General features: G+C 41.4%; 2 protein-coding genes across 7 annotated transcripts; one reads left to right on the forward strand and one right to left on the reverse strand.

Annotated features, from left to right (window-relative positions):
• On the reverse strand, nucleotides 1-27,695 carry LOC111574847 (dedicator of cytokinesis protein 7-like). 6 transcript variants are annotated; one of them, XM_023279646.3, is made up of 50 exons: nucleotides 27,480-27,690; nucleotides 25,560-25,647; nucleotides 24,626-24,804; nucleotides 24,340-24,408; nucleotides 24,060-24,186; nucleotides 23,465-23,677; nucleotides 22,019-22,104; nucleotides 21,833-21,899; nucleotides 21,424-21,573; nucleotides 21,237-21,317; nucleotides 20,857-21,013; nucleotides 20,562-20,692; nucleotides 19,558-19,651; nucleotides 19,293-19,455; nucleotides 16,322-16,439; nucleotides 15,297-15,367; nucleotides 15,063-15,201; nucleotides 14,839-14,940; nucleotides 14,645-14,731; nucleotides 13,962-14,193; nucleotides 13,569-13,733; nucleotides 13,255-13,427; nucleotides 12,501-12,602; nucleotides 12,067-12,153; nucleotides 11,504-11,599; nucleotides 11,177-11,317; nucleotides 9,162-9,275; nucleotides 8,900-9,070; nucleotides 8,403-8,542; nucleotides 8,069-8,238; nucleotides 7,809-7,960; nucleotides 7,327-7,509; nucleotides 6,655-6,781; nucleotides 6,488-6,572; nucleotides 6,251-6,347; nucleotides 6,033-6,167; nucleotides 5,432-5,584; nucleotides 5,111-5,269; nucleotides 4,910-5,010; nucleotides 4,640-4,832; nucleotides 4,393-4,536; nucleotides 4,118-4,249; nucleotides 3,987-4,001; nucleotides 3,349-3,474; nucleotides 3,171-3,260; nucleotides 2,854-3,090; nucleotides 2,633-2,776; nucleotides 2,367-2,473; nucleotides 2,099-2,272; nucleotides 1-1,329 (listed from the first exon to the last, which is right to left on the reverse strand). In XM_023279646.3, exons 1-50 carry the CDS (start codon nucleotides 27,527-27,529, stop codon nucleotides 1,287-1,289), a joined length of 6,360 nt encoding a protein of 2,119 aa, XP_023135414.1. In that variant the 5' UTR covers nucleotides 27,530-27,690; the 3' UTR covers nucleotides 1-1,286. The 6 variants fall into 6 exon arrangements, 5 of the variants coding, with proteins under 5 accessions (XP_023135414.1, XP_023135413.1, XP_023135411.1 ...); XM_023279645.3 differs by lacking the exon at nucleotides 12,501-12,602 and having other exon boundaries at nucleotides 13,255-13,424; nucleotides 27,480-27,691; XM_023279643.3 differs by lacking the exon at nucleotides 12,067-12,153 and having other exon boundaries at nucleotides 13,255-13,424; nucleotides 27,480-27,691.
• angptl8 (angiopoietin like 8) lies at nucleotides 16,483-18,936 on the forward strand. The gene is made up of 4 exons (XM_035952568.2): nucleotides 16,483-17,593; nucleotides 18,080-18,229; nucleotides 18,421-18,531; nucleotides 18,653-18,936. The coding sequence occupies exons 1-4, from the start codon at nucleotides 17,288-17,290 to the stop codon at nucleotides 18,668-18,670; spliced, it is 585 nt and encodes a 194-aa protein (XP_035808461.2). The 5' UTR covers nucleotides 16,483-17,287; the 3' UTR covers nucleotides 18,671-18,936.
• Nucleotides 27,696-27,998: the final 303 nt, after the last annotated feature.

The raw sequence follows: 27,998 nt of genomic DNA on the forward strand, positions 1-27,998 counted from the left end.
TTTAGGAAGAGATATTTAATAGAAGGCAGTGTAAATAAATAAAAATGCTTCTCTAATTGGTAAAAAAAAAAGTTTCCAGCCTTGTAAAATAACAAAAGCACAGATATTTTAGTAGTTACAGTGTTAATGTGCTGCAGTTTGTTTACAATAGTGCAATTTAATAGATACAGTAGTTGGAAATGGCTACACCGAATGCAAATCTTCTACAGCCACAGTGGCGGATGTATGCAAAACATTTGGAGTGCTTTTTGACAGCAGGTCACACAGTCAAAAGAGGACTTTCCTACACAGCCAAAATGTATTCAGTTATCAGACTGTACCGCAGGGTGATAGTAAATGTCACAGTCTGAACATGTTTGTGTGGGTGAAGGCAGTGTTTCTGTAATAAACACCTGTTGTGACTGCAGTGCGTTACAAGAGAATTTCACAGTTTAAAAAACACATTTAAACATCCCATCTGGCCATTTTTTCCTCCTTACACATTTATGTATGAGATGTGAGTCCTAGACTTGCAAAGAATGAGCCCAACAACTCTGTCTATATTGAATTCTTATGGCGAGAGATGGGCAGATAAATGTGACAGCTTGAGGAAGAAGGAATGTCAGTTATTTGGTCAGCTGATAACAAAAGGATACTCCCTGGGACTATTTAATAACTGGCAGTGATTCCTACCAGGGATACTTAAAAAAAAAACATGAGACTGAAAAAAAAGACAACAGTCTTGTTCAAAAGCACACAGTCCGAGCAAAAAGAAAACCGATACACTCAAGAATGAACTCTGGATACAAAATGGGTTTGGTCGCTGAAGTTTGGTAAAAAAAAAAAACTTCAAGTTAAAGCCAGATCAAGCTCAGACAGATTACTTTGGGTTGTCAGTGAGTAGATTACTTTAGAAAGCTTTCTTTTAAACGCTGGCACCTTAGAGCCTCGCTCCAAATGACAATGTTTACAGAGCAGATAACCTTCCAGTATAAACAGCTGAGGTTTTTTTTCCTACAGAGGTGTGAGAATGGTGGTGACGGGGGAGACGGTACAGCAGGGAAAGAGGTGACAGCTAACTGTGTGTGGTGGCAGTCATGGGGGGTGGTATGGCTGGGTTTTAGGCATGGCTGGGTGGCTGAGGGGGTGGTGGGGGTAAAATAACGAGCTAGACGAGGAAGAGTATAGTGTGTGTGTGCTTGTGACAGTTGGCGTGCAGGGCAGTGGGGGGAGGGTGAACAGACGGGATGAGATGGTGCTAATTTCTAAAGCTTGTTGCTCTGAGTTGTTTTCCAGTTTTCTGTGCCTCAGCAGTCGACTTTGCGGAGACTGGACCGACTGTAGGAGTTCCTGTGTGAGAGAGGCAAGATGATAAGAAATAAAAAAATGTATTGTGTTTTTTTTTTTTTTTTTTTTTTTTAAGTGTGGCTACATATCTGCAAAATAAATTGAGTTGTAGCGAGTGTCATGTTGAAAGATTTGTCCATAAGATTTGATGTAGGGAGTGAAGGAGCTACTGTTAAAACTGATGTCTTTGTGCATGTCCCACTACAAGCTTGGTTGGCTTTCAATGAACATCTTCGTAACAGAGCAATAAAAATTGTTTCAATTTAAAATTTACAATGCATTTTTTAACGTTTTTGCAAGACTGGAAGATCAAACCATCTTTAAATGTTACATTTCCGTCAGTGTTGTAGCATCGTTCTGGCAGGTGCTGTTGTCTGTAGTTCTGTTTTTTATTATGCACCAGCAGTCCACAGACCTTCATGTGCAAACAAAGCTGCAGCAAAATATGATGAAAACAAAAAACATATGGTGATAGTTTCCATAGTCAAACAGGCTACAGTACTTCAAGAAGTGCACCAACTTCTATGAAGCTGCTCATATGATTGACTAAATGTCAACTCCTTGTAAAACGTGACAGATATGAAATCATTCTAATGTGTTTGAATGCCTATTCACTGGTGACTGATGACTCTGTAGCCTGGAGTATGATAAAGTTTGGTTTCATGCTTCTCTTGTGGTGGTTTCAAGAGGTTCCAAGCAGCAGTATGAGCTCATTTTTTGTGTCCCTGTTCGTAGGCGTGTGTGTGTGTGTGTGTTTAATGTCTCAAGTTACCGGTGTGTTTGCGTCGTCTGAGCTGGCAGGGTTCTGTATAGCTGTGGGATCTTGCGGTTGATGAGAGGACCCAGAGCTTCTTTCAGTTTATAGTAGTTCCTCTCCAGCTCTCTGTGGTACTCCTTCTGATCTGGTCCAATGAGGGCTTTATTCTTCCTCAGGGCATCCTCACACCTGCACGAAAAATAGCAGGGGAAAACGCACGGAGTTGGGATTTGTTTTTATTAGTTACACAGCGGTCTGCCTGAGTCGAGGAGTGTGTCATCACCTCTTAGTGAAGTCTTTAAAGCAGAGGCGCAGTTTGTTGTGATGGCGGAACAGTTTTGGGTCATCGGGAATGTCGGAGAGAAAGACCTGCGCCACCTCGAGGGGGCCCTGTGAGGGGAACCAACTGTTACGTATCTGCTAAGGAATGTCTACCACTATTTAAAACACCGACACAGACATGAAGCTGATGGAATTAATATTACAGGGTGACTTTTTTTAATGCACTGTGGTTGTAAATACAGTGAATTATCAGTTGCAAATGAGCACCTGGTTGACAGTGGTGCCCACACAGCCCTGCAGCACCATTTGCAGCATCTTAGAGTCTGCAGGGTCTTGATTTGTGGCAAAGGCGAGCTCCTGAGTTTTCTTCTGCATGTCCTCAATTGCCACCTCCATTGGGACAAGAATGATCTGGGGATCCAAACACAACATAATGACAACATGTGGTTGTTCACATAACATCTGATCACTCCCGAACAGACACCCACCTCCTCCTTTTGCAGAACGTTGATACGTGTCTTAATGTAAGGGAAGGCATGAGATGTTGTCAGGATGGTTTTGCGTTTGTACTGCTCATGCAAGTCGCCGTGTGCACGCCCATCCAGAGTGAAGGGAGTACAGTACATGAAGGTACGCAGGTTGTAGTTCTTATCAAAGTAGGTGATTCTTTCCTTCAGCTCATACGTGTCAAAGAAGGGCTCGACATAGGTGATCTGGAGATAGGCCTGAAACAGTCAACAGTACAGTTATGCTTTCCAAGCTCTGTAATACTTTTCTATTAATCACAAATGCAATGTCACATTACCTTGTTGGGATCCAGTTTGTTTTTGTCAACTGGGTTGGAGTCCTTGATAATTTCAACCATCCCCACCCCAAACCTCGCAGAGTAGAACTCCTGTGTACCAAAGAGATTCATCTTTAGACATATGTTTCTCATAAATCACTGAAGATGTTTTTATAAGCATCACGACGAGTTAACGTGCCTCGAGCCTGTGGGAGATCTCAGCTAATTTGGTGATTGATGGCTCCTTGTAGACGAACTCTTGCTCATCCAGGTCTCCAAACTGACAGCCATAGAAACCCACACGAAAATAGGTCCCAAACATTCTCTAAACACTAACAGCAGGGTGAAAGAGTGCAGAAGTTAAGTGAAATAAAATCAGATGACATAGAGCATATGTGCTAATAAGACAAAGTAGAAAATAAAACTAAGTTGATGGAATTTGTGGACAGATTTTTTAAAAACTTTACACCGTGTTCCCTGTTTTTACAGATGAAAATGCCAAAATGAAAGGTCTCTTTTTATTAGATAAAAATGACAGAATATTCAGAAAGAGAAGAACAACCGCTGTAGGAAAAAAGTTAATATGTATATTTAGGCTAAAATGTAGTTTTGTCACAGCAGGAGTGCAGCAAAAAGGAATGGGAACTGTTGCAATTGTGGTTCAATTCAACTATGTCCAAGTGTAAAAGCAAGTTTTAAGTTTCACTCACCAGTGACATGTCATTCACACAGGAGCAGAGAAGAAAATAAGGCGTGGGGAAGAAGAAAAACATTGTCAGTATAAATAGAAATACTTTCTGAATTAGTTTTATCCTAAATGTCAAATTAGCTTGTTACCTCCCATCCTGAACTCTGGAAAAGCAGGGAAAAGACACATACGAGAAGGAAATCAGGAAAAGTTCATTTTCTCTTCAACATTAACACCCTTGTTATTTGCTGGTGACTTTAGGATCAAACTGTCAACTCACTTGGTTGTAGACTTTGTTGAAGGCATCCTGTAGTTTCCCATGGACAGTAGCTAGCTTTTTAAAGTCTCTGTTGGCTTCATGGATGGGCAGCAGAATCTTGTACACTTCATTAATAGCCTCATACATGGCAGCCTGTGGTTACAGCACAATGGGGACATCGGTTTTACACATACCACTTGATCACATAAACCTCCCTCGACCATGTTAATGCTGAAACCTTGTGTTGTGTTAGCATGAAGACTTGTCACCATGTCGTCAGAGAATGTGAGTCGTACCATGTTAAAGGAGGCAGCTGCTTGCTCCAGGAGGCCCACCAGGCCAGACTCGCTGAAATACTTCCCAGCACAAATGCCCTCCTCCTCTGGAGACAGCACGTCATCGGATACTGCTGACTCCTCCAATATGTTGGACGATATATTCTGTGGGAGAAACAGAGTAGTCAGAATGAACAAAAAATGCTTCATTTGTCAACCTGTATTGTTTAAGTAGCATGAGTCGTTATAGTACACAGGATGCACTGACCTGAAATGTTACACAACCAATCGGCAGGTAGCGGCAGTCCTCCAGCATGTTCAGGTATTCTGCCACCAGAGCTGCACTGTGGACCAGGCAGTGGGCCGCCTCAGCATGGTTCCCTCTCTCCGAGTGTTTCCCTGCCATGTTCTGAAGCCATGTCAGGCGCAAATCAGGCGAGTTCTGGTAGCCCTTTGCAATCCTGAACAGAAAAATGTGAACTTTTATTTGTGACACTTTATTTTTATTTGTCAACCTCATTGAAGGACATCCCAGTACCTGTACATGAGGTCAAGGAGCATCTCTGGATCCTGCTGATGCTCTTTCATCTTCACAGTGTCAGTAAGAATCATATGCAAGTTGAACACCAGATCCTGGACCTGCAATTTCAAATATGCATACACCATTTTTAGTAAAATCTTATCCATTGTAGCAGCTACAGATCTGCATAGTGTAGACAGAGTTATGGTTGTTAGGAACCTGCTCTGGGAAAGGTGTGTCACGCAGCTCTAGGTCCTCTTCAGCATATGTCAAGATCGTCTTGAGAGACCGACGAAGATGCTCCTCATTAAAATTCTGTGACGTTCCCACCAGCGAGGACAGAGACATGGTGACCTGCATCTTCACTCGTGCAAAGTTCTGGTACATGACCAAAAATAGAAACCACTGTGACTTAAAACATCATTACAGCCTTGACACCACAAACACCCCGTGAATGTTTGTTTTGCTGGCATGTCCCTAAGCTAAGTGAGAACAGCAAAATGCAATTTACAGAAAAGGCAAAACAATGTGTTAACCTACATTTCCAATCTCAAAGTTCTGTCTCATGAGCAGGTAAAGAGAGGCTGAGGCATGACTTCTGACAGAACTGACACTGCTGCTGCAGTGACGCAGGAGACGCAGGCACAGGTCTGCACAAAGCTCAGTGTCCTCTTCAAACAGCATCTCTGGGAACTGCACACATAAACACACACACACTTTCACTTTAAATAAGTGTACATTAAATGATACATACTATAATTTACTTCAAAATCTTTTTTGCATAACAATAAAATAGACATTATCAGAAATAAGAAAAGATACACAACTAAATATTACAATTTGTTGAGCTGCTAATGGTTACACACACACATATATTGCCTTTATCATAGTGCACAGTGGAGAGAGAGACAGGTAATGTGGGTAGAAGAGTGGGAGAAAGACATGCAGCAAATAGCCGTGGGTCAGACTCGAACCCATGGCTGCTGCGTCGGGGGCTATAGCCCCTGTTCATGGGTCACCCGCTCAATCTGCTGAGCTACAGGGGCGCCCAAGCTGATTTTATATTTGATTGTTTTTAAAAATAAAAACAAACCAAAGGTAGACCTGGAAACACATAACTTATTCATATATCTGTACTTGCCTTGAAAACTAGAGCTCGCTGTGTAGTGAAGCAATGCTGCAGAAAGAGGGCGCTCTGGTTGCCTGCCATGCTGTGGAGAAGCACTCTCAGCACCCCGCCTAAAACACTTTCCTTCAGCTCTGATGCAACCACAGTCTGAAAGAGGACAGAGACACAACAAACTACAGTGAGGGAATTCTACACAAAAGGACGTTTCTGTGTAACAGGAAATATTTTACCTTGACTACAATTTCCAGTGTGTCCAGTACAATCAGAGAGGCCTCAGTAGCTAAGTTTCCATCCACGACAGACTCCTGCTCCACCTCAGCCTTAGTCCTGGAAAGTGTTATTTTAAACATTATTTTATATGTATGTATGATTGAAATCTATTAGTATTTTTCTGTGTTACATGCACACATCAGGTACATATTTAGTGTAAAACTGCTTTGTTAATGTCATTAATATGAAGGACATACTTGTCGACTCTGTCTGCGTTTTGTCTCCAGTGAGTGACGTTCTTTCTCCACCTAACATTCTCCTGGCTGCCATAAGGACTCCTTTCTGTAAATGTTATCACATTTCCATAAACACCTCACATATTAAGAGCTACACACAAACACCACTGTGCTGTCACACTACTTGCCTCTGCAGCGGCGAACCATCTCCTGTCGGGCTCCAATGGTGCCCAGTATGGCTTCCTCCAGCCGGGCCTTCATGTCCTGAGACTTTTTAAACGTCAGGCTGTTGATCCTCTCCAGAGTCTTTTTCCCCTATAGCAGCCAGCAATTTAGTAAGTAAATAAACAGAGTAAAGTGTGTGTTCAAATTAGCAATAAACTATTGATGGGTTGACGATAAAAATAAACTATCTGATCAGTAATGTATTATAGAAATACAAACAGTGTAGAAATAAACACACACAAACCTGCACAAACCTGTAGAATACATTATATATAATATATCATACAGGCCTTTCAGTGACAGAAATGCTGCCAATGTCAGCATTATTGGACTGATAGCTCAAGTTTGTGCTGCCACAGTCATCATTATTTTTGCATTAAAGACTTTTTACATCTGAGTCACACAGTTTCAGTGCATAAGCTAAAGATGAAATGAATAGTTTTGATTTAATAATTAACTACTAACAAAGTGCAGTAAACTGACTGCCAACAAAAATTGATATAATCAATATTTGCTGTGACCAATCCTAATGTAAAAAATTATTTAGGGAATTCGGTATCTCCCTTATGGTGTTGCGTGATGATGTAACAGTGATGAAAGACACTCTTAGCAGTGATAGTGCCTAGTTATTGTACCTTGTATTCAAAGCAGGAGACACAGAGATGAAGCAGATCCAGCAGACGGTTGATTTGCAGAACAGACAAATCAGACACCCAGCGCTCCAGGAGAGCTGCATCTGCATTCTTCAGCACCCACAGGAAACACACCAGCAGAGTCCTGCTGCACTCAGCGGACAGAGAGCTGGACTGACGCCCAGCCTGGTGAGGACAAACATACAAACTCAGTGCCAGTCTTGTAATCTGCTTCAGCATAGAACAAAATGGCTGTTTAGACAAAGTTACAAGGATAATGGAATGAGAGCCACCTACAGGCTAAGATGAGCAGTTGTGCTTCTCAGAAAATAACAACATGGAAAGAATGCAAATGTTTTTGAAAAGGCGTGTGTGTGGTGTGATCGTCTGTCATACTGAGGCAGCCACCTCCCACACAGAAGCCAATCTGTGACCTGTCAGTTCAGGCCCAGGGGAACAGTCTGACCCTTGCTGCTATCACTTACCACTGTGGGTAGTGCAAATGGGTTGGCTTTGGCATGCGGCAAAGGGGAGCCTGCAATTGCCATGGCAACAGACTGACTGATAGTGTTGCTACTGTCTGGGTCAGCATCGTCAGTGTGGGCGGAGGCATGGCGGACCCGAGCAGGCGAGGAGTCTTCAAAGAAATAAGAAAAACACTCTCAGGTGCAATAATACTGGAAATAGAACAATGTTAAGGAGGTATAAAACGACATTGGTGGGAGGCACATATTGTTCTGCTGACCAGAGAAGTCGTGAAGCTGATGCAACGTCTCCATGACGATGGGGATGAGGGGCAGGTAGAGCTGAGCAACGTGGGCTCTGACCTGAGGGTCCCTGTAGCGAGGGTCTGCATCATGGCTACACAGCAGGGAGTGAACTGCGCTAATGGCCTTTTTATGAAGGAAGAAAACCCTGTGGGTAATAAAAGAGTATGTCAGGAATCTGTGGTGCAGTTTTCACTAAACACATATACTTTAAGCTATACAGCATTTTGTGGTAAATATTAAATCTCTGATATTATGTGAAAACTAAAAATAAGGGGTTGATCAGTATATATGCAACTACAAAGAACCCACCCTTCACCATCTGGATCGAGGATGAGAGAGAGCTCAGTAAGCAGCAGGCCAGAAAGGAAGTGCTGCTGGCGAAAAGGGACGGAGAGCTCAAACATGGTGACCACACCCTGGTCTTGAACCACACTGGAAAATGCTGAACTCTGGATAAAACAAGAGATAGTAAAGATGAGACAGAAGGATATGAAAATAAAATGCAACAGCAGTTTAAATTAATGTTGAGCATTGAGTGCATGTACAAATGCATTTGCATGGATATGCAATCACAATATGTGTATGCACTGATGTATGTGTAAGGGACATATTTATATTGAATATTTTTTATTAATGGTTGCATTAGTTATAATAATGTTGACTGCAGATCATCGTGTCAGTATCATACACAATACAAAACATTTCTCTTTATGCAAGATTATTGTTTTTCTTTATAGTCCGGGAAAAGTCATCATAATAAACTGAACTAACTCAGTTATATTAGATTGTCCAGCCTGTTCAGTTACCTGTGAGGTGGTGGAAGAGGTGGAGGGGGAGGGGGAAGCTGGAGGGCTCAGAGTTGAGCAGGGCAAGTTGAGGATGACATAATGCTCATGGCTGCAGACAATACGAGTGAAATCCATCCTGAGGGCATTCAGGGAACTGGGATTTTGGGCTGTGTGAAGCTTGTTGGCAATCTGTTGAACACGAGTGTAGAAGACATTATGAATGGAAGCACCGAAGTGTTACAGGACATTAGAAGAAAACGGAGAGAAGAGCAACGGGCACCTGTTTGTAGTAAGAGCGGATGAGGTTGAACACAAAGCCTCGGTCCATGAGAGACAGCAGGTCATTCAGGAAGAAGGCCAGACTGCTATTTAACCTCTCCACAAGCTCCACATCCTGAGAGAGAAAGAGTGAAAATTCATCTGAGAGCGACAGCAATCAGACGGTATACAGCAGTGGAAAAAAGTATTTGGACACACTTAAAATTTTACACAACCTCAAATATTATTAGGAAATATTTGTGGAAAAATCTGTTTTGTGTTTCAAAAAGTGTGGCTGCATTAGACAGACACAAACAAATACAAATGATGCTTTTCTGTTTATTGTTTACAAGAAAAACTAATAAAACTAAATTTTTGAAAGTTGCAATATGTCAGTTCTCAACCTTGTCAGTATCAAAGTCAAGAAATAACAGAGAATGTGTTCAAAACTGAACAAAAAATAAATGAACCATCGCATCATCAAATTAACATGTAGTAGTCCTGCCGTTAGCACGCAGTAGAGCTGTAATCCTGGCTGCCATGTTCCCCACAAGCCTTTCACACTGTTGAAGGGTAATCTTGTACCATTCTTCTTGAATTACTGCTTTACATTTTTCTAAATTATTTGGTATATGCTTTGAAACAGACCTTTTGATAATCCACCACAGATTTTCAGTGGGGCTCATGTCTGAGGATTGAGCTGGTCACTCTAAGACCTGGATACTGTGCTCCTGCAGCCAAGTTCTACTGGTTCTGGATGTGTGGCAAGAGGCATTATCTGTTGAAACATCCAGTTTGACCTTGACAGAACAGAGCACGTGCAGAAGGGAACACGTGGGTTTGGAGAATGTCACAATACTTGGCAGAGTTCAATGTGCATCACAGACAGTGAGATGACCAACACCAGCAGCACTGCATCCCCAAACCATGATACTGCCTCCACCATGCTTGACAGCAGGTACTGTACATGCTGGAGATAATGCTTCACCTGGCCTTCTGCATCCCCTCACATTAGCAGGAGGAAGATAAAGCTGGAAACTGGACTCATCTGACCACAGAATCTTCTTCCAGTTCCTGGCTGTGCAGTTCTTGTGTGCTTGGGTCCAGCAACATTGGGTTAACCTCTGTCTCTCATTGATCAGGCGCTTCTTGACAGAAGCATAGGACATTTAGCCATGATCTAAAAGTCGGCCACATACAGTGCAGGTGAAACACTGGACACCAGTTTGGTTTGACCACTGCTGCTGAAGCTCCTGTGATGTCATTCAGCAGTTTTTCCTGCATATGCGGATCAGGATGCGGTCATTTCTTGCTGAAGAAACCCTTGGACGCCCAGATCTTGGTTTGTCTTCTAAGCTGTTGGTTCGTCTGTATTTCTACAGAGTGTATCTAACTGCTGAAGGACTGCATCTGCACTTCCTGGCTATCTGGTGGCAGCTGTACCCTTCCTGGCTGAGAATCTGTATCTTCAGGCGTGTTTCCTGCATTAGGTTCCTTGTTTTAGCCATTTTTGTCTCTGAAAAACTTTCAAATGTGCTGGCTTTATATAGACACGAAACATGGCAACAAAAATTGTGTCTTTTAATAAAATTGATCACTGGTACCAAAATGACCCAATGCTCAGAATTTCTTATGTATTTTTATGGAACCAATCAATTTTAAGTTTTTAATGGCTTTTTTAGGATTTGTTTAGTATTCTGGCTCTGACTGTACTAAAAGAAATCAAACTTGAAGACCTAAGAGTGATTCTTAATGCAATATTCCACAAATGCATGGGATGTCCAAAACCTTTTTTTTCCACCACTGTATATGATGAACTGGAAAGGAAAATTTTATAAGAATAAAAAATTCTAGTAGTTATTTGAATCAACTAACAATACTCAAGCCCTCAGTAAGACATAAGCCAACTTTCCATTTACCAAAAAAATTGACACCATTGTCATTTTTTTCTTAGTCAGTAAACTCAACTTATTGTTAAAATAATGAACTACTAGCTGTTAATTTTTTGAATGTGGTGCAGTTTTGTGGACTCTGTACCTTGTGGTATCGACTGGCTATGTCTGCACTGATTGCACACACAAGTGCAGCAATGTCGTCCACAAAGCGGTCAGGGAAACGTTGACGCCTGGCAACTTCCATTTTTGATGTCAGAAACAAGTGATGGGCCATGCTCTTAGTCTGTAAGGGTGGCAATAAATAATAAAACATTATTACTTGATTAAAATGTGGTCCTTTCTGCTATAATAGTGGTTCTTACAGTATGTGCGTTTTGAAGCGTAGTTTGGCCATATGGTATTTAGACTCTAGATTTAGACCATTTAGAAAGTAGTGAAAATCACTGTGAATTTACAGAAGCATACTGACCATAAGTTGGAAGAAAAACCAAGCCTGCTGCAGCGCTGCTTCCCTCACTGTGCTGGTGCTGACCACCCACTGTAATGCCAGCTCCTCATGGAGCAGCTAGACGTGAACCGACACAGAGCAAGTTTTAGCTCACATAAGGAAACCATTTCAGAAACAAAATGAGCCATTAAGATTAAAACGGTGTGTTTGTTTTCACAGTCAGTCAGTCGTGAACCGTAACTGCGGTTTCTGAAGTTGTAAGTGCAAATGTTTGATACTTACTCAGGACTTGGACACTTACTGATGGAAATCATAATTTAATCACTGATAGTAATAATAAAAGTAACAATGTAATCATTACCTAAGCCACAGATTTAATGTTGATACCTTTAGATTAAAAAAATCTTCAAGAAACTGTTACAGGTGGCAAATTTTCACACCATCTCACATATAGTTGTTAAAATGACATGAATGACAATGAATGTTAATGATGTTGAAAGTTGCTGAATGTTAGGACACCAAAATGTGTTAGTTTGTCATCAGGAATGTCATCTTTACAGTTTCACAGTAGATGCCAGTTTTACCTTCTTTGCAATCTGCCTTGTGGGAACTGAAAACAAGGCCACGCTGTCCAGAAAGGCAGACATGCGATTGCAGCTGCGGTCGTTTGCCTGACATGGAGTGATGGTGAGGTGAACACACAGACATGAGGACAAAGTGGTGTGAAAATGGATGAATGGAAATGGGTGGTTGGCCAGAGAACTTTCTATGAACCCTGAAGAGTGTAAGGCTGGAAAGTAATCTAACAAACTCGAGGAAGAGCTTGTGACACGGACATGGTGTAGTCATGGATAAAAAGGTGAGCAGCAAGGATTAGGGTAGCAGAGTGAGAGGCAGACAGACACAGATAGATGCCCTGAGATCTGCAGTGAGAAATGACCCATGAGAGTTGATCAAAGGTGGTGCAGGATGGAGGTGGAGGAGGTGAAGGTGAGGAGGAGGCGGAAGGATTTGGCACCTGCTTGAGCTCACAGCTGGAGTTGGGGTTCCGGCGTAGCACAGATCTGGAGCCCCCAGGGGCATAAGCAGAGTTTACCCAGGAGTGGGAGCGGTCAATGCCCTGCCATAAGCCACCAGAGATACACACAACACACACACACAAACAAAGTGTGGCAAGAGGCAAGGGCACAGTGAGTAAAGGAAGGGTAATTACCACACAAGATCAGGAAAAATAAAATAGGGGACAAGAAGAGTAAAGAAGAAAAGTAAGCAGGGGAGGGGAGAATAAAGGACTGGAGGTACTATATGAAACACAAGGGACAAAGGCACAAAGCATAATTGAATTGTTGACTAAGCAGTGTGATTAACTGGCAGAGTTCTCAGTCCGCCAGACCTTATTGAATCTGTTGTGAAGATTCAAGACACTATTATTACAACAAAAATAACACAGCACTACTGGATAAACAGAAATTGGAAATATGGCACAAATACAGATTTAATCATTTTGTGCTGCTAGACATAAAATGATCATACTTTGTAACACCTTCGATTCTAGATAAAACAAAAAGGAGACAGTTTGAAAATACAATAAATACCCAAATTAAGCAACAGATGTCTATAAAAACACTAGTTTAAACCGAAACATGGGTGCAAATTTCTGACAAATCTTAAGAAGACAGTCAAGAGACTGCACAATTTTAAGAACTCTAAAGCTAAATAGAAGCATTTAACCATTTTCATCACAATCAAATGACAGGAAAGGTACAACTCACCTTGCTTCCTATGATCCTTTGCACCTCTTCGTCAGGAGAAACTGGTGTGCTTGCCAGGTCAGGGTTAGAGTTGCTAATACTCTTTGAACGGGACAAGTGGAGGCTGCTTGGGCGGGCCGTTGCCCTTGATAATGTAGCAAACTGCATGGGCATCTCATAGGACTGGGTGCCTGCTATTCAAAGCAAAAGAAGGAACAGAGATGTGAGCAGATAAACAGACATACGTCCAATAAAATGACTGCTTGTGGTACACTGAAAGCCTGTTTTTGCTGCTTCCCGGTCGACAAGATGTACATTTTAGTCTGATGACGCACCTGTCGGGGGTACTGCAGGTTCGGCAGTGGGCAGGCGGAGGCAGTAATGGATGTAGGACGCCAGCAGGTTGTTGCGGCCGTGCTGGTCTTGGTTTCCCTCCAGGTTTTTGTGGATCTGGTTGACCAGCAAAGCCATTGCTTCGAAGGCAGCTCGGCCCAGATTAACTGTAGATAAATTGAGAATGAGAGCGACAAGATGTAGAAGTTAAAACTACAGATTAATCATAATGCTTGTCCACAAAACTAGCACAATTTTCTGTTTAGCATTAGGTGTTAAATTATCAATTAGCTCATCTGATGCCCTGCTGTGTGTCACTGAAGCTGAAAATAAGAAACACTTGGATGTACAGTAAGATGCAAGAAAGTAAATACTACTATACAAAGCCTACACACCGATTTGGCCTGCGATGACTGGAGGGTAGACGATGAGCTGAATGAGCTTGTTGAGTAGCTGATGCAAAAACCTGACACAGGTATCCAGCAGGGCTCCTCTCAGTGCAGCCATGCTGGCTTTAAGCTCCCCCTCCATGTTTGCCTCTGTTATGATGACGTCCTTAAGACGGAAAGGGAAGGAGTACTCCTCCAGAACATACACTAGAGTGAAAAACTTATCCAGGTGGGGGTCCTAGAGACAAAATCACAATGCAGACTGAGTATCAGAGAAGGTTGAACTTTGACAGCACAGTTTTCGCATGGCTGAAATTTATGAATACTTTTAAGGCAAGATCCAAGGTCTCTGGGCTTTTCTAGATATAAAGTGTCATGAAATTACATGAATTCACTGCTCACAATATATAGCATGTAAGTCTCCAAAACTGTGATACATACTGATGAGTGAATATATAGATAAAATACTTTTGAATTGTCTGCGTGCTCGATAGTTTTTATTTCTTCCCACAAATCAACTCTGGTAGGTTCTATTCATGTTAAATAAAACCAAGAATGCTGATGTTTTTATTCAAATGACCAGACCTCTTCCAGTGACGCTAAACAAACACTAACTTGGGCCTTTATTTCCAGGAATAAAAAGCACCCGAAAAACAAAAAACATCAGTAGAAAAACAATATTTGCGTACCTGAGTGTGAACCGAGGAGGCCGCTGTCACCTCGACATTGAACACTCCTTTGTGATTATCCACCCACTTCATTCCTGGGAGCTGAACCTGCCACAAAGTGACATCCAACTCATTGAACACTCAGTCACATCACAAAGGAATAGGTGATGGCAGGCAAACTGATATTCACACATTCTTTCTTTAAACACACTTACGTCAGGGGTGAGCACAGAGTAGCTAGGTGGAGGCTTTTCCACAGAGACGGGCAGACTGAAGGAGCCGGTGCGTAGTCGGCCGTGCTGCATCAAAGGGATCCACTGCAGGCAGAAAGGAAGACACGCGATCTCTTACAGATGGCAAGACAACAGAAAGAGCTATCAAACAAGTGAGTGTGTGGGTGAAAGTATTAAATGCGAGCCAGCTCAAGGAGTGTACTCACGGTGTAGCCCACAGGGGTCTCCAGAGGAGTGTTCTGTTTGGGTTGGCAGCTGATGTGGTAGAAGGTGAACAGCAGATGGTGGTTGTCTGTCAGATTGGCAGGAATCTTCATCTTCATCTCCTCATAGAACTCAGGAGACCTTGCGAGCAAGAGTTAAACGCAGTGTTAAAGAACGGCAATGTGAATGAAAAGAAACAGACTCAAGCAGAGGGTTAACAGATGATTAAACCTTACTTGTTATGGTATATTACAGGAGAATATGCTTCTTTAATGAACTCAGCACAACTCGACTTTCCAAAGATGACCTGGATAAAATGGAGAAGTGTGAATGTAGTCAATGACCCATAGGAGGAACTCTTGACATCACCATGACTGCAATCACTGTCATTGTTTTTAGGTACATATACAAAATTTCACTGACTGCAGTTCATTTAAGAAATAAACCACACATGAACCATTAGTGTCTGACTACATTTTATAAAGCTGTGCAGACTTTTTGGTCCCAGATTCTTTTCAAACCTAAGTAAATAAAATAAACAATCAATGTTGAAATTCTTATCTATTTTAATAACTTCAACAGCCATTATTCGTTGGCCTATTTCTTATGAATTTTTACATTCTAAGGCAATTTGCATCTTTAACATGAAGACATTTTAGATGGGACAACAATTTTAAATTGATACTCTGAGTATCGAGCACTTACCCTTAGAACATGCAAGCAGTGTATTTAACTATATTCTGACAAAACTACCAGCATTTGGAAAATATGGTGCAAATGAATGATAGGGTACACTGGATGAGCGGTTTGAACAGTTTCTTTGGACAATTTGATAACTTTTTGACCATGAGTTGCCACTATTGGAATATTATTTTTTATTTAATTTTAATTAAATGAACACAACCGCAGCCATGTAATAGAAGAAGAGGCAAAGTGCATGCTTTTCTGCCTACCAGTTTTACAGGGAATGAGTTTTTGATACATAAGAGAAAGATCATTTTTACCAGGTACTATATAGCATGCATCAGACATCTGATACTGAATAAACAAAAAATAAATCAGCGCTATAACATGAAAGATACACTCTAGCTCACTACATTTTTCTTTCTTGCTGCTCAAAAAATATGCCCCTTTGAAGTTCATTCTCCCGAGAGGATATCATATAGAATTTCAGCGCCTCAAGCTGTTCTTTGTGGCTGCGATTTCATTTTCCTGAGAACACTGCAGTCAGGTCACTTGGTTAACCTTCACAGCAACTCACTGGTAAAGCTTGACTGGGGTCTTCTCCTGCCATGAACTGAACTTTCACAGCGATGTTCCTCACTGAGCCCTGACGACTGCTGAAGTTCAGACTTTGTGGGTACACATAGAGCAGGTTTCTGAGAAAAAGAAAGAAAGAAAGAAAGAAAGAAAGGATATAATTTAAACAAATGCAGAGTTACGACAGGACTTTGTCTGACAGTTAATCGGCCCTATTTTTGATATGTTGTCAACATTTGTCTACAACATTACAGAATTCTGCATCAATCATTACCGACAACCTACAAAAATGTAAAAAACATTCATTGACAAAGAAGCAAAAGATTATGAGATCCATGTACGTACATGACAGGAGTCTGACCCAGTACTGGATTAAGTTGGTGAAAGTCACCTTAATTCCTGTCCAAGTCAAACATTAGAGGTAACTCTTGTTCACATTTTGAAACAGCTGATCGTACGCAGCTGTTAGGAGGCAATGACTCACAATACAGTAACGTGTTTAAAATAACAGTAAACAACATTTACTGCACAAATTGCAATACTGATAATCACTGAGCACTATAGTTTCTGTACAAAACAGAAGAAGGTCACGTATATTGTTTTGTATTTTGCATGTTTTTGTGACCTAAATGCCAAAATCTGTATCTCAGGGGTTAAACTTCAAGGGAGGGTCACTGAGACTAAGGCCATGGACATGACCTGTGATCGAACCACAACTGAGCTAATGTTTTACTATGGTATTGCATATACACATCCAATATAAGGCACCCAGCCACCCTCCAGATTCATCATCCAGCGGCTGATGATGCTAAGTTCGGCACAGCAATGACAGAAAAATCTGTATTTTATAGCTTTCCTGTCGAACTTGCGAGAACTTACGTCAAACAAACCTTCATCTGAACTGGCTCGATTGCTGGAGAAGAAATCAAACTTTTGAATAACTGAAGAAACAACAGTTACTATCAAAATGATCTGGGGCCTGTGTTTGCTTTGTCTGGCTGTGGGTTTAGAAGCAGTCCATGCAGGTCCAATCAGGAAGACCGGCAAGATTGAAGACAAAGTTGCACCACAAGAAGAAGTCAATGTGCTCATGTTTGGTGTCATACAATTCAGTGAATCCCTTAACGATGTTTATGAAACCACTGAGGCAAAGATCGCAAAAGTCAGCCAGACGTTGAAGAGATACGAGGGGAGTCTCCAAAACCTGGTGAAGCAGACTGAGCAAGCTGCAGAAGTGGAGAAACAGATAAAAACAGTAGTACAGCTGCTGAAGGTAAGAAAACACTGAAATATGTAAACAGTGGATTCCACATATGAAGCTGAGTGTTATTACAAGAGTGATAACCACTGAGAGCTACAATCAAATTGAGATCTAGGTAAAACATGTAGGAGCAGAGGAAGATTGAGGCAATGTGTAGAATATCTGAAGGCTCCATCAGATTACACTTCAAAGAGAAAGAAACTGAGAGTTGAACAGACATAGCAACGCATCTCGCTGGCGATTTGCAAAAACAAACAATGCATATGATATGTCTCCATAAAATGTTATGTTGCTGTTATTGCTTGGGCACCACACTTTTTGCTTTGCAAGACTCATAATCATCATATATGTTTATTTCATTTTTTCTGTTGTATATGGATAACTCAAAGTCTTTTACCTATGATATGTTAGAAAGCTGCATGGTAACACTCAGGGGAAGGCTGCACTGGAACCATTATTAGGGAAACAGGATAATATGGGCAGATGCTCTTTTTACAGACCCAGATGGCTGTGCAACAGGTTCACACCAAGATGACTAAAGACTATCTGACCGGGATAGAGAAGGAAGCAGTGGAGTTGAAGACAAAAGTGAAGAGGCTAGAGATGTACCTCAACAAGTCTGTACCCACCAGTGTTAAGGAGCTGAAGGTAACAGAAAGCTGAAATAATCTCAGTTATTACAATTCACAACTTCAACATCTGTCACTCAAGCCTGCAGACATTTACTTTTGTAATTTTTCATTGGTCAATGCAAAGGCAGCTTTAAATTTACTTCATATTGGAATAACATTCACTGACAAACAGTAAATATGTTACTCTAACTCCCTTCATGTTTTTAGGAGAGAGCACAGGAGCACTCCAACATCTTGAAAGGTTTACAGCATTTGACCCAGTTCCAAAAAGAGAACATTGACACTCAGAATGAGCACCTCTCCAAACTGCAGAAGATGGTAAATCACTTTTCACATCACATTTCATTTTGAACACATTTCACACATTTGGGTAATGTATGTTTTGAACTTTTGATGTTTTCATTTAGTTAAATTTTCTGCTTTAATTCCTTTTTTCCAGAGTGAAGCAATGGCATAGTTGTTTCAAGATTCACCACTGCTCTGATTGACAGCATCCGTCTGGATTTCAATTCCTTCATGTCACTGCACTCCTTTCTGACCCTGAATTTATGTGTATGCTATAAATTCACTGTATGGTTTTACAAGTGTCGTTGTAAATGTGTCCTTATTATTATGGCTCTAATCTATTTTTTTTATCTTAACTTCAATGTGCTTTGTAAGTTTTTTTTTTTAAATATTCAAATTTAGATGTTAAATTATAAAAGAATGAGATTTAACAAACTGTATCTTGTCTTTTTTGTAAACATATACCATGCCTTGAAAAAAATGCTATTTTTTAGATTGGTTTTATATCCATATATTTTACCAAACAATAATATCAGTATAAATGTGTTTTCATTTTAAAGTCATGCTATGAAACCTTGTGTCCTCTTTGCTTAAAACTACAGACTGACTTGAAGGTAGAGGAAAAAATCTGGCTCAGTCAAAAATCAATAATCAAACAGAGTGAGTCATGCGTGCAATGACTGAGTGAATATTTGTGTTCTGTAGGTCAGCTTATAGTTTGTGTGTGTGTGTGTGTGTGTGTGTGTGTGTGTGTGTGTGTGTGTGTGTGTGTGTGCATTTAAGTGAATGCTCACCTGTAGGTGGTGTGTGGTGTGTATACATAGCGAGCAGGGAACTCCAGAACCTCTTTGGTTGGACGAACACGCAGGTCTGGATAAGGCTTCACATGGAGCAGCTCTGGTGACAGACAGTAATGAGGCGAATCCGGAGCTGGAGAAATGTCGATCTTTAACTGGGCTAAGGGGTGAAAGAAGATGGATACAAAAATCATAAACATTTACTCATGAAAACAGACAATTTTACATAAATACCTCGCTTGGGAGATAATGCCATGTTTACCTGTGACAGGCCTCAGTCGCCGCAGAACAGAGGATGGCCTGCGCATATCTGCCAGATACTTGTAGAGGTCCTCATCACTCAGCCTGTCCCCCTCCTTCGTATACACAAACAGAGGAGCAGAGTTTGTACTCGACAAAACGCTAAATATCGTTATAGTAACTCATTGGGGATAGATTATTATGTATACTAGAACATTTAAGTTAACACTTTTGACCCCAGGGCTCCCCACAAGAAAACATTGAGCTCATCTCAGCAGGAAGTTGGAGTACAGTCATAGACTACAAGTCAGTGGACGCTGAGGTAGAGGTGAGGTTTTTGAAATCCTTTCAGTAGCAATTGGTGTATTCAGGCATGTAGCAAAAGAATAAGTACTGACAGCTTAAGTGAATCACTATGATTAAAAAAGATGTGTTGGATATGTGCTGCAGTGAGAGGGGTATGCAGGCTCACTTCATTTGTCATTGCCAAAATTCTCAGAGGAACAATAGTACAGCGCCTCAATATTATACAGGATTTTTGACAGATATTTTGGGGGGGAAATGACAATGAAAATCTGCATTTGATCTTATCACAGTAATAGGACAGAAAAAAATATGTTATTGCATTTTACTGAGAAAACAATGAAACACTCCACAGGAAAAAAAAACTTTTACTTTTGCTCTTTTGCTTATGGGATGTGCATACATTCTTATAGTTTCTTTTTTCAATATAACAGGGGCCAGTTTCGTTTCTAGGTTAAAGTAATTTTCAGGCTTAACGATTATCAACTCCTCTGTCTCTTTCAATACATGTGGTGCAACACAAACGTGAACTCTTGCCTTATTTTCTCATCAGTTTAATTTGGACCAATTTATGTTATGTAATTTTGTGATGATATGCCTGAAATACTGGACTTTAACTATAAAACAGAGGTTCATGTAGCCACTTTGCAGCATATTAAGTATAAATGTATCAACATTTTTTATAAAATGAGTCCGAGGCACTACTGTTTGACAGGGTCTGACCTGTTTGAAGAAGTTGGTGACAGTAAGTGTTGCTGGACGGAAAGTGGCAAAGTTACACATGTCGTCTCCAACACTCATCCGCTCAAACCCCTTCTTCTTTCTCTCATTCCACGTTCCATGGCCTTTTCGTTCTAGCCAAGAGACAAACCACATAAGATTAGAGAAATGTCTGCATATGTTTGTTAGGAATAGGAGACTTTAGTCACTGTCAGATACTAACTGCTCGGTAGATGTGTGTAGATGAGATTATGTATGAAATCTCTGAATTTAAGTAAGTGTTTGGAGTCTGCAGTACCAGAGTCAGAGTCTGGGTCAGACCGATCAAGACCTCCCACACTGCTGACAATGTTGACAAGGTGAATGGCGGTCCAGGCAAAGGGCATACGAAAACGGCCAAGACGACTGCATGACTGCTCCGCTTGAAGACGTAGTTTCTCCAGCTTCTCCTTGTGCTGCAGTGGAACAAGAGAAGAAAACTGGATCCAAAGATACTCAGGAGCCTAAAATATCCACAATAGCCAACAGAGTTGGCCTGCTAAAGGGGATGGCAAATATTGCAGCTACCCAGACACAGTTGAGTAATAATCATGACTAGACAGTAAAAGGTTCCACGTGTATGTTGGATGCTTGCACGTGGCATTGCAACAGCTTAAAACATATTTTTAGCTCCATTACCTTGGAAGAGTCCGATTCTTTCATAACCATGTAGGGTTCACAGCATTCGCCAATGTCTCCCTGCTGAAGGACTTTTTCAAGCTGAAATGCAGGACATGCACATGATTGGTAATACATTAAAGGCAATATTTATCACGTAATAACAATTCTTCTTGATTTAGACAGCATACTCAAAGTTTCTCAGTACCTTAATAACCAGGAAGATATCAGCGGAGGGGTATGTGATGGAGAAAATTGCAGAACGGGCCAGTGTGGATATGGCCATGTGAGGTGTATGGGGTTTAAGTAGTCCTTTCATCTGATCTGAGTTCAGGTCGAAATAAAAATTCTCGGAGATCTATTGGAGGAGAGATAAGCGGGAAACAGCAGAGGGAGGGGAAGGATAGATGATAATGTAAGTGCACGTCAAGGGATTTTAATTCAGTTTTGACTCAGTGATCTAAACCGCAAGACCACTTAGACCTTTTTGAGACAAGGGAAATTCAATTAGTTGAGCATGAGCTCAGCATTACGTAAGTGGGTGTACAGAGTAAAAACCACTGGAAAAATACTTGCATCAAATAAAAAAATTATCTGCTGGAAGAGAAGAAACATACCTTTTTCTTTTCCTTGATATCATAAAGCGCAAGTGATCCAAATATTGGCTCAATTTCTATTTCGAACCTGAAAAGCAAACGGAATATAAAATGGCTGTTCAATATGGGATAAATTCAGGTATTTCCAATTCTAATAATAATAAGAGTGCGAATACTTAAATGTAAGCCCTAATAAATGTTCCTCACTTCAAAGACAGACACTTGACCATAATCCTCTGGCCGCAATGTTCCTTGGGCACTTCAGGAAGAGAGCATCTCTCTACTGCTTCATCCTGCCACACAGAAAACAAAGCCACACACCAGCATAACATTTACACAGATGCCATGGCAACGTAGTGGCAGAGAAACAATGATGTGTACACAGACATGAAGAAAAAGGATGGAGTGAAAAAAGGGGAACATCAAGGAAAGAAAAGCAAACTGTTCCCTTGAAGTGGCTGAATTTGCAGACATCATGGACATTCACTTGATGGGGACATTCAATAATGTTACTCAGAGCTGAACAAATGGCAACTACATGTAATAACATTTCTGCCAGAGTGCTCTGTTGGCTGAAGCTATAATTAATCTGTGCAGGTAGTGACATAAACTCCCTTTCTTTTGGTTTTCTTTTGAAATAACTTTGCATTTACATAGATTGCAGTGTATATTTATTTCAGCCTTGAGACTGGAATCATGACTCTTTCCGGTCAAAGTTTTGTTGTAACTATGTGGTGCGTTTATGATTTTCCTTACAGTAAACGGTTGCATCAGCATTCAAATGCACTTCACTATGCATGTTACTGACCGTTCATACAGCCACAACATTCAGTGTCGATTCTAAGTCCCCTCAGTTTGGTTTTATGGTCAGCTAGTCCAAGCTGTCACTTCAGTTTAGTACAAACACAAGCACTGCACATAAAGTTGAGAGCTCAGCAGCTTATTGTGTATGACAAATTTATCAGATTATGACTGTGACTGTGTCTTTTGGTTTTCTAAAAGACTGCAATACAGTAGTGCTGGCAACAGTGTTCTCATTCACTAGGAAGCAGAGTTTCATGGTAAACACGAGTGATTTGTTGAATAATAATGTTACTTCAGTGTACTCAGCTCACTTTGTAGATTCGCTGTTAAGGATTTGTTTGTGATCTCTGGTTCAGTCATAGTGGTATTTACACCAAAATGGAAACAACTAAGTTGTTTTTTTTTACTTGCTTAATAAAAATGTAGTGGCTTCTAAATGCAACAGTGCCCGTATATGAGAAGATTTCCCTAATAAAAATAAACTTGCCTGTGGGTATTTTTTCATCAAGCGTTTATAGTACAGTGTTTCTCACAGAAATCTGGTTAGCATTCATTATGAGCGGGGTTAGATAAAGGTTTAGACATCACCTTACTCATTAAATATGAATTATTTCCTGTGTGATGTAGTGTCAACCCCCATTTCCCCCAAAGCAAAATGGAATCTAATGGAATCCATGTAAAGGGCCAAAATCTATGGCAATCTACATATTAACTGGATAAAATCTAAGAAAATGCCTTGATCAACATGTGATCAAGAGTCATAAAGAATGTTAAGTGATGTGGTTTGTAAATAAAACATCATCTCCTCCACAGCAGAAGCAGATACAGACAGGCTGTTGTAATACTAACCTCATCAGGGGGAGGGTATAGGCCAAGCAGGTCACTGTGGCGCCCCTGCAGACGGGCCTCAGTATTGCGGCGGTCCATGTCCTCAGCAGCTGTTCGTTCCAGCACAGACGGCAGGAGAACATCTGGGGAGGAGTTCTTCAGGTCAAAGATGCTGGAGGCCCAGCTGCCCCGAGGAGTCTCATCAAGGCTAACTGACCGCCGCTTTGCGTCATCCTGAACCACACGCAATGGAGAGGTGAGGTCATGTGTTGTTTTTTCTTCCAGGCAAGGACAAGCAGAACAATGTCCTACAGATCCCATTACCCACTTAATATGATTCATATGGAGATGTGTAATGGATAATGGAGAAGGTATATGCATTTATCCATTACTCATTCTCTATATGAACAATTTGCTGACCAGAACGAGACATGCACCTATTTGGCTGACCAATCTCTCCATCTCCTCAGGCATTAAATGATGGAAGCTTCAGGCGCATGACAGCTTTTAAACGTCTACTCCTGGCAACAGTAAAGCTTGCCTAATGAACAAAAACTGACTGAAAAGCCAATGTGTGTTTGAGATAACAAGTCAACTGAGCATCACAATCAGCTACCTGGTCATCAAGGCGCTCAGCAGCAGCAGCCTCATCTAGTTCAAAGGTCTGTTTGACCAGCCCTCGCTGCCTCTCCCTCTGTCGCTCAGAGTTGCATGGGGTGTGTGTGGTGCTGTAGCGCTGATATCTACAGGAGAAGAGGAAAAAAGTTGTCCTTGCAATAATGTAACTGTCAGTCACGTGAAGAGTGAACAGGGAGAAGTGGTGCAAATTATTATTCAAAAGAAGAAACATGTAACTGTAAGTTCATTCAGATGACGCCACAATTGCAACCACTTACTTTCTTTGAATGACAAGCCAGTCATCTGTGTAGACTGCCAAGGCATCTCTCACTCTGGGATCCAGTGCGCTACATAGAAAAACACATTAATAATTGAGCAAAGCATGCTTTTAATATTTATGTTCTTTCAGTGTCACATTGTGGAAGGTTTCATTCCTATTTGTAGTGATGTCTGTCTGTCATTACAGTGATATTAATGCTCTGTGTGTATGGCACTCTAAAGCCCATAGAGGGATTTGTGTATTAAAGTATGAGGCTTGTGTTGGCCATCAGTAGTTGGACTTACTCCTCCTCCTCAGGCAGTGGGGGCTCCAGTGTAGTGCAGTCTTTGTCCAGCTGGAGGAGCTCCAGGTCATCCTGGGGGAACTCTATGAGCTGTCTGAGGGGGCCAGGCTCCACCCCAGGAGCATGACTGCTCACATACTCCTCAAAGTCCACCGGCTCAACCACCTCCGTCAGGGGCAACTGTCAGTCATTATCAGACTATTATGGACCAATAACTATAACATGACCATCATGACAGAATTTAATCTGATTAGCTGGATAAGACAGAATTAAATGGTGCAGTGTGGTAAGAAGACATTCTGCCTTTACTATAGACTGTAAAGTAAACTTGCAAAAACAATATTAATATTTGCATTTAGTTGCCTTGTGAATGTATACAGGCTTCAGAAAAAAAACATCCTTTTTCTGAGAAGTTAGTACAAAATTATGCAAATTTGTAACTAAACCTATGGTGTCACAGGCTTTAATAAGTTAATAAAGATTTCTTGCACCCTATATATGCACATTTAGAAAATATTTAAACAATGTGTTCATTTCTTTTTCAGTTTTTCATCAGGGATGCCTTCTGCCACAGCCGCTGCTGCTAGTACTCGTTTCAAATAATTCATAAATTTCTGCCATCCTTGCAGCGTGATAAAGGGCCATTTTTCAGACACAGCATCTTAAATATCCACCCCTTATTCCACTGAGAGCACCCATGTTAAAACCCTTCCTGGCTTCTATATAAGACAGGTGACTAAGAGCAGGTATATATATCTCAAAACTGTCTTTCTTTACATGTAACACTAAGACTTTACTCAGCTTGCTTACGTCTTCCTTTGTCTCTAAAGCTAGGACTAATTCACAACGTTCCACCCATCCACCTCTGCCCTCGCTAACTGGAGCTTCAAACCAGCTGGCCCTAAACTCAGCAGGTTAAATACAGGGTGACTCACAGGGTGGTGTCCACCTCCTCGTTTCTTGGACAACTGAGGAGAGCCATAGTCTCTGGACACTTGTTTTCTGACCTCTGCAGCAACCGTCCTGAGGAACGAAAAGATTTGTCAGTGAGAAATGTAGTGAAAATGAAAGGAAACACAGTTGCAAAGGTTATGTTCATTTTTAAGAAGTGTGATGCTGAAGATGTAGAAAAATACATAAAACCATATGTACCTGGATGGATAGATCTTATAATATTAAGCCAGTGTTTGCATCCTTCTCAGTTCTTAACTTGTAGTGACTGTCATTTACATTTTCCAGCTTTAGTGACTGAAACACTTTCAGGGAAGTGATACGTCTGTCTGTACGGGCAAAGCTCTGCGCCTAAGTTTCAGACTTATGCTACACAATCTGTAAAGCACTATTTCTATCACACAGTTTTCATCCTCTGGTATTAGTAGCAATGCTGAAGGGCAGCAGCTGTTCTGAATAGGGACTCGAGCGGATCTCACAGAGAGGTGGCGAGCTGGCTCGAGGGAGCAGGCACAGAGCCAGAGCTCTGTCCCTGGCCTTTATGAACTAACAGCAAATGGGAGGCTTAAAGACAGACAAAGCAGGAAAAAAGCCCAATCCTATCACAGAGACAGCAAGCAGCTGCTCCTCTAGAACCACAAAATGACTGTTACTCTCATATACACAGCTGCAAAGGCTTCAACATTTCTGCCATGATTACATAGCAAAGGTTCATGCCTTCTATCCATCAATACACAGAGACCCATGTAGTCTGCTCCCATCTCCAGGACATAGCTATGCTTTCCTGATGATGGCTGGAAAGGGTTTTTCTTTCATTTTTAGCTTTATGTCCAAACCTGTATCCTTAGCAACGTGCAAACAGTTTCTGCAGCTCTGCACACCTCCACTTATAACAGGAAAAAGGAAAGCTATCGACTGCACTGACCATTACAACCTTTCCCACCCTTTCCTGCATCCGGCACTACACAATGGTCTGGGTCTCCATAAGGAGACAGGATTTGAGGAATGCAGCGGGAGACTGAGAATATCTCCTCAGGATGTGTTATTGTCCAGTATGTGGGGACTCAGTCGGGAGCAAAGTTTAAAATATCCACAGTCTAGGCATTACTTAAGTGAGACACTATTCACTTGCAGATCAATGATGTTTTCTTGCAGGCTTCTGCAGAAGATATCTGGTTTAGCAACAATACGGTGTTCATTGATCAGACACTTGTAAAACCACCTATTGCAGGAACAAGGGAGTCACTTGGCTGCAAATATGCTCCCACACACACCAGTGTGGTTAAAGTTGTTTTCCAAGTGGCAGCTGACACATTTGACATGTCTTAACGTTTTCTCCTGGAGTCGGCTTCAACGATTATTTAGCCTAATGACATATTAGATTACCAACCCGTGCAGTGCTCTACTTTCTAATGGAGAGGTTGAACCAGTTTACAACATGTGGAAACAGGTTGCTACTATATTGCTAGGAGGCGTTCAAGGCACAAGAACAAAACACCTCAACGTCTCCTGGCTCAATTTTAATGCACACAAAGCATTTCTCTCAGTGTTTTTATGATTTAATACTAGCAGACAGCACACTGCCGTAACAGACTAGCTTTCAGTTTGGCAGTGTTTTACTCGAGTAGCCCCATTCGTGTTGACAACAATGCTCTTACGATGCTACCACAACGTCTGGAAAACACATAATTAAACTCGCCGAAGTGTCACAGACCCCTTAGGAGAGTATAAACGGACTCGATAAAGCTGTATTTCATCACAGAAGGCTACTGTTGTGTTTAAACTAAGCGGTTTAGTGATACCTTACAAATCCTAGCATGCTGGCTATATGTCTGTCCAGCGGGTCACTCTCACGCGCAGCGAGCGGCACAACTGTTAAACAATAACTTGTGTCGCTGCCTCACCGGTTGATTTTATGAGCAAACGCTCTCCTTTCGCTCGCAGTCGACGACATTTCTAAGTCCCCATGTAAAGAAAGTCCTCGAAGTCAAACTGAAAGTGCTCTTCTCCTCCTCCTCCGCCTCCTCCCGGGCTTTAGCTGTGTCCCGTCTTGTGTAGGGATGCGGACTCTCAGACCGCTTCCTTCTCCACGCTGGGACCGGGCAGGGAGCCCTCCTTGTTCCTCCTAGTGGCCGGGAGCTGAACCGTGGCCATAACCGTCAAGTCACCCGTCACACCTACGCTACATCCGGTAAGACTTTGCATCTAAATTGACATCTTCGCTCGTTAAACGCTTTCAAATAAAGTATACACAACGATAGAACACGACATTTGTAGCTTCTACTCCACTTAGTCACTTTGCAGACGCGAATTACTTTCAAAAGGTGTATTTTCATTTCATAGTTTTGTGAAAATCGTCGCTAAACATCCGGCTTTACTGCTCTATTTGCGCAAATTTGACCATTTTCTACTCGAAGACTACG

The sequence above is a fragment of the Amphiprion ocellaris genome, chromosome 19 (genome assembly GCF_022539595.1).
Source record: "Amphiprion ocellaris isolate individual 3 ecotype Okinawa chromosome 19, ASM2253959v1, whole genome shotgun sequence".
Taxonomy (NCBI): domain Eukaryota; kingdom Metazoa; phylum Chordata; class Actinopteri; family Pomacentridae; genus Amphiprion; species Amphiprion ocellaris.